Source organism: Populus alba, chromosome 11 (assembly GCF_005239225.2).
Source record: "Populus alba chromosome 11, ASM523922v2, whole genome shotgun sequence".
Classification (NCBI taxonomy): Eukaryota; Viridiplantae; Streptophyta; class Magnoliopsida; order Malpighiales; family Salicaceae; genus Populus; species Populus alba.
In genome coordinates, this window is record NC_133294.1 from 15,748,185 (window position 1) to 15,754,637 (window position 6,453).

The window sequence follows — 6,453 nt, forward strand, 5'->3', positions numbered from 1 at the left end:
AAAATTAAAAAAAAGTTTAGAAAAAAAAAAAAAAAAGAGCCAAGGTTAGGCATTGATGGGCCCATTTAGGCCAGCCTGTCTGCCTGCCCTGTTTTGTCAAGGCCCGTGCACAGGCAGACAACGTGTTTGGGTTTTTTTTTTTTTTTTTTCAACTGAGGCTAACGAGTCGTTCACCCAATTTGTTTTGAAGAAAACAATTTAGACAACACATCGTCTAATTTGCCCTAATTTTGGCCAATGTGGTGCCTAGAAAATCAGGGCTCATGTTTTTGTTACCCACAAATCTATTTTTCAACTTATTATTTATCCAAAACACCTATCAAACATTGTAGGAATGTTGATAAACATGTCTATGACCTCAAAAAACTGCTATAAAAACTAAAATCAATTGGAATCCAAAAATCAATCCAGGCTTTGATCTGTTTTTTCTTTAACTTTAAATGTAAAAACAAAATCACCTAAATGAACTCCCTTCATTAAATGGAATAATATGACATAAATATCATCTGTTTTGGTGGCCTAAATTGATGTTAATGATACTTTTCTTTCTCTATCGCAGGAATCTGACGACCTCTCTATCTCTTCTCTCAACTAGGGTCTAAAAATAACAAAAATAAACTTTTATACTAAAATTGAATTAGAAGAATATTAGGGTAATGAAATCGTATACTTTGTGTGATTTTTAAAGTTTAATGATCAAAGTGCGTCTTTTGAGAAATTTATGGAATGTCACCCATGTTTGGCGCCTTTTTCATTTTGATCCATCTTCTTTCAATCTCATCTTTTCATAAAAAATCTTAACCAATTGGTCTTCAATTAGGACTAAATTACTAAAAAAAATTTAAGGACCAAATTAAAAATATATAAAATTTTACATAGCCCGTCCACTGTAATGTATAAGAGGAATATGAATTGTGAGCCTTGTATAATGAAAAATCTACACCTTTTAGAATAATACTTAATAAGTGGCATAGAATGACATCATCCATTTTACTATATTGTAGATATAATTCGACATTTTAGCCTCTAGTTTTTATATTATAATACAATGAAAAGAAAAATTGAGGTAATATAATATGAACACATGTCTGATTCAATGAGTTGTTTTCTATTTTCATATATTGCTTTAATTTACAAATACAAATTTGAAAAATTAATTTCATTGTTCACATTATATAAAAAAAGTATTATATTTCTATGACAATTCAATTAGACATTGTATAATGCTTGTCAATTTTACAAAAAGGATACCTTCTAAATATTCTTAAAAGGTATCAATGATCTTAATTGATAACAAAGTAAATATTTAATAAGAACGAGATAAACACATAAAAAAAACATGAACTAAATCTAAAGAAAAACAGTTTAAGAGGTCACTTTGAAAAATTAAAGGGGTTGCCATGAAAATCAAAAAAGAAAAGAAAAAAGAAAAGAAAAAGGTTATTGATGCAAAGTTAGTGGTCCATTGACTACATGCACCACCTAGTCATGTAGGGGATGTCGAGGAGATTCCAACATCATCCTGAAAGCCAGTGTTTAGCTACCTGGTGATGTCGTACGCGCTATCTTAAAAGGATAGTAATCACTCATTTGCTAACGTGAGCAATGCACGTATCAACCATTTTTTTAATAATATTTATAGCAAAAAAAAATCATAGTGAAAAGATAAAAAAATACTTAATGGTAAGTTTTGTAATTTTTGTTTTTAAGAGTAATTTAGTTATTTAATTATTTTGAAAAAATATGAAAAAACCAAGAAGCTCTTAAATGCTGGGCTAATTATATATATATTTTTAACTTTTTAAGAGTAATTGAATTTTTTTACTGTACTAAAAAGTAAAAATATTTATTTAGCCTTGATTAATTTGAAAATGATGAATGAACCTCAAAAAAAAAAAAAAAACCCATAAATTTGAACTTTCTTGGTTTTTACATGGAGGAAAAAAAAATGTAATTAGATTATAGAAATTCACAGTCTTGGCTTAGAGTAAAGCACTGAGCCTTAGTTTTTCTTTTTTTTTTTTTAATTTTAATTATGAGATCAAGTTTACTGAAATAGAAAGATTTGGAAGGGAGAAAATACATAAACCTTATTAATGCAAATTGAGACTTATCCAAAAATTTATTCAGTGCAAATAGCTAGTCGGTTTGTATTCGTTGAACAAGGAACATGTGCACGGGACGATCACCATGCTTAAGTAGGCTTTTTCTCCATTTTTGAGTCTATACACGACGATTAGAACTATGTTTATGTTGTTGGGAGCCATTTAGCATTGTCCCGATTGCAGTGGCCTCAAGTAGACTCGGTTCATTTGGGAATCTTTCGGAGAAAATTATGAGATCCAGTTCACCAAACACTCGGACTAGGCCCAGTTGTTAAATGGTTGTTTCGCTTGGGCCATTTTCTTCGCCACACACACACACACACACACACACACACACACACACATATATATATATATCTGCAACTGTGCGTATGCTTCTCTCCTCATGGGAACAATGCAGGCAACAAAAGGAAAATGGCTATATGCCCAACATGGTGCCTTCAATAATAATACCATGTGTTCCTTTTATTATGGGGAAAGACATACTACAATACAGAAGCCTTTTGTCAACTTACTTCTGCTATCATGCCTATACCTAGTAGTAGTATTTCTTACTTCGTCTCCTTAAACTACAAAAAGTTTAGTGTAGTGGAAGACATTCCTGAAAATGCGCAACTGAGTGCGCTTACCATTACAAGATTATCAAACTGTCATTCCCTGGAATAGATTTATAGCGGTACTATGACAAACATAAGGAGGACTTGGAAGTCGCTATAGCTTCTAGAAATAACCGATCAAGAACTTCATGACCACACAAAACATCAGCACCAAAAGCAATTTATCTTGCCTCTATCATCGAAATCGAGCATTCATTAGCCGAATATGGTTTGCTCTGGCCTGAATTTGATGTATTAGCTGCTCCAATCAAATCCCTTTCAGTGTAAAAACCAGGTTGTTTAGGTCGAGGCAAGGCATCTTCATTACCCAACATCAAAACCACATATGACATGGTTGGCCTGTCTTCTGGATTCTCTTGCACGCATAATAAACCCACGTGAATCAAACGGAGCGCTTCAGATAAATTGCAAGTTTCAACTATTGATTTCGAAACCAGTTCCAAAGGCCTGCCTCCAGTAAACAGCTTCCAAGCCTGATACAATGAAACCAAGTTGTTAGAATGAGATCGGTATTTAAGATTATGAAATGATACAGTGTTTTCACTTACGTGCCCCAGAAGGTTGAGGCTGTGGTCAGGATGACAGAATCCTCGATTCCTGTTCCCACTCAATATCTCTAGCACCAGCACTCCAAAGCTGAAGACGTCGGATTTTGGCGAGTAGAGTCCATCAATGGCATATTCAGGGGATATGTAGCCACTGGAAGTATCCATAAAATGTTAGGTCGATGTTGCTGTCAATTGTAGTGAACAAAATAAGCATCTGGAAACACTTACTATGTTCCAACCACTTTATTTGTATTGGCTTCGGTTTCATTTCCTCCAAGACTTCTAGCCAGGCCAAAGTCTGAGATTTTTGGGTTCATTTCGTAATCCAATAAAACATTGCTTGCTTTTAGATCTCTATGAATTACTCTTAGTCTTGAATCTTGGTGAAGATAAAGGAGTCCACGAGCAATCCCGTTGATGATGTTGTAGCGCTTAGGCCAATCTAGTTTCAAGCTGTGTGTTTCATCTGCCCAATTTTCTGCCCAAGTCAGCCCTTTCTGGTTCTCATCAGATACATAAAGTAAATGAAAGAACAAGAATAAAGGTAATGATAATTAACGTTTTGTAAATTTCTGCGTTTTGTTAGAGAGATCCTAACCGAAAATAAAGAAGTTCAAGCTTTTGTTAGGCAGGAACTCGTAGATCAACATATACTCATCGCCTTCAATGCAGCAACCTAGAAGCTTCACCAGATTCCGGTGCTGAAGTTTCACAATGCATTTGACTTCATTTTTGAACTCATCAATTCCTTGTCTTGAATTCTTAGAGAGCCTCTTCACAGCTATTTCTTGTCCATCTTTCAACGTCCCCTGTAAATAACCACTCAATACCAACAAATAGATCATTGCCCAGTGAAAGAACACTTTGTAATGGTCATTGTTTTAGTTACATGGTTCCAGGAGTTTGTATCATGAAATTGCTTGAATGTTTAATGATTAGTACCTTATAAACTGTTCCGAAACCCCCTTCTCCAAGCTTGTTGTCAACTGAAAAGTTATTGGTAGCAAGAGTCAAGGTATCCAAATAGAACAACGGTAAATCAAGATCTTCTCCTGGATTGTTAATTGAACTTCTCTTAACAATACCTGTGACTTTTCCTGCAAGCAGAACTGCTATGATTAAATAGGAAACAGGGAATCTTTATTTTCTTGTAACACAAATTTCTGAGACACCAAATTAAATGAGATCTTTAACAATTCGTGGCTGTACCTTACATTACTAAAGTCAAATTGGAATACACTAAACTGCCTATCCGACGTGCTGAAAATTTCATGATCTTAAGGACTTACCCTTTTTCTGCTGCTTCTTTTTCCAAATATACCAGAACAAGGCTAGGAAAAGGAATAGAATCCCTGTAGACAACGCAGTGCTTACTATGATCCTCTTCTTCACATTGGATTTAGCATTAATCTTCACAGCGCCACCATTATCTATACCAAGGCAGAGTAAAACTAAGTTGAAAGACAAAATAGGAAATGGAATTATTACGGGCAGCAAACTTTCACCAGCTTATGGTGACGATGAAAATGAAGTTTAAATTCTCATTCTCTTGCATTTTATCTCCTATCTTTGTTAGATTTACATACCTAGTTCTGAAGCTGCTATCCTTACATAAATGTCTGGCTTATTGTCAACGAAAGTTCTGATATCAATCAGGTCACCAAACCAGAGCAAACACCCACTTCCTCCATTCCTGATGTCCAAATTTGAAAATGCTGTACAACTGCAGTTCTTCAAGCATGTGTTCCTGCATTCCTCGAGGTTCATACTCCTGTTAAACCATGATGTTTTAGTCTCAGGCAACTTCAAACCTGAGAGCTGTCGAAACCCATCTCCAGAACAATTTAGTGGAGTCCTTCTAAGGCAACCGCTTGACCAGTCCGTCATCTTCCATTCGCTTTGAACATTCGGTACAAATCCATTCAAACAATTGCACACTGGTGAGTTGTCAATACTACAGATAGCATTTGCACCACATAGGGCATAACGATCACAATTATCAATATTTGCTGTATGATAAATTATCCAGCTTTGTGTCCGAGAAATCCAGGCAAAGCGCTGGACATCGCCATTTTGAGTTATCACGAGCCTTGTAAGCATTGAGCTATTAAGAAGATGATATCGGTAGAATATCTCCTTCTCATTATAAACAAATTCAAATGTGTACATGGGATTTGGTTTCAAATGAGGCGCACCACTGAATCGCAGGCCGTTCCACGGTCCTGTCCGATGCCTCACAATTGAATTCTCCATCACAAGTATCTCCGGATATCCATAAGGAACAAGGATTGCTGAGACGTTACCTCTCGAAGGATCATCCGTTGACTTCCATGATGTCATGTACCAGTTCATGCCCGTTATTCTATTCCGTCCTAGCTTCATTTCTGGCAACAATGTATCACTGAGATGTTCAAAACTCTGCCATAAGAGATTTTCTAGGTTATGATCATCCTTCTCTTTCACAACAAGGTTTCCTGAATCCAAAAGCTGTGCAACTGCATTCCTTGCTGGTGTTGACGTGTTTGAAGACCAAATTACACTCCCGCTACGATTGAGAAGGACAAGAATTCCTTCGTCTGTAAGCCGTAAAACACCCGATGAATCGTTAAGTGGAGCCTCTGTGTTGGCAACCCAAACAGCAGTCAGGACAGATATTTTGCCATACCATATCCCCAAGAACCGGTTTTTGGAATTTCCTGGGCTGAAAAACCCTAACACATAGTTTCCACCGGATGAAGTTATGTTATCGCCATCTCTAATGGGCTGAGTTGTGTTTATGGTGTCAATAGCTGTGGCTGTTTGTATAATCAGCAATAAAGAGGAGCAAAAGAGAAGTATCGGAATGTAATACATTGGTACTCTCATGATTTTTCTGCAGCTCACTTTCTCATCTTAACGTGTGGCTGGCCTAGCTGCAAGAAGCTGCATATTTAAGGTCACAATTGATTTGACTGGAGAGCAATGTCTATTGTTGAGGTAAACGCTAGTTGGATTTATTTGTTGACGACAATTACATGGAAATTTGATAGTGAAGAGAGACTTGTTCCAATTAGTATCGTGATTTGCTGTTGTGCCGAGGACTTTTGGACTTTAAGCACTAAAAATCTACCATGCTGCATCGTATCTGTCTAATTAAATCACTAAATTGTAACCATATAATTGTAAGAATTGCTTTCATTGCTC

At 36.0% G+C, this 6,453-nt stretch overlaps 1 protein-coding gene across 3 annotated transcripts; it reads right to left on the minus strand.

Annotated features, from left to right (window-relative positions):
• Positions 1-2,548: 2,548 nt before the first annotated feature.
• Positions 2,549-6,190, minus strand: LOC118047507 (G-type lectin S-receptor-like serine/threonine-protein kinase At4g27290). 3 transcript variants are annotated; one of them, XM_073412489.1, is made up of 7 exons: positions 4,857-6,190; positions 4,560-4,700; positions 4,213-4,379; positions 3,869-4,079; positions 3,499-3,748; positions 3,271-3,421; positions 2,549-3,195 (listed from the first exon to the last, which is right to left on the minus strand). In XM_073412489.1, the coding sequence occupies exons 1-7, from the start codon at positions 6,133-6,135 to the stop codon at positions 2,884-2,886; spliced, it is 2,511 nt and encodes an 836-aa protein (XP_073268590.1). In that variant the 5' UTR covers positions 6,136-6,190; the 3' UTR covers positions 2,549-2,883. The 3 variants fall into 3 exon arrangements, with proteins under 3 accessions (XP_073268590.1, XP_073268592.1, XP_073268591.1); XM_073412491.1 differs by having other exon boundaries at positions 4,213-4,367; positions 4,857-6,188; XM_073412490.1 differs by having other exon boundaries at positions 3,499-3,736; positions 4,857-6,188.
• Between the last annotated feature and the right edge of the window lie 263 nt (positions 6,191-6,453).

What these genes read in the sequence shown, in the direction of transcription:
- LOC118047507 (XM_073412489.1), bottom strand. Translation starts at nt 6,135, where the DNA reads ATGAGAGTACCAATGTATTACATTCCGATACTTCTCTTTTGCTCCTCT. An exon ending in AAAGAAGCAGCAGAAAAAGG is followed by an intron (nt 4,380 to 4,559) that starts GTAAGTCCTTAA and finishes TAATCATAGCAG; the next exon opens with TTCTGCTTGCAGGAAAAGTC. An exon ending in GCCTCAACCTTCTGGGGCAC is followed by an intron (nt 3,196 to 3,270) that starts GTAAGTGAAAAC and finishes TCATTGTATCAG; the next exon opens with GCTTGGAAGCTGTTTACTGG.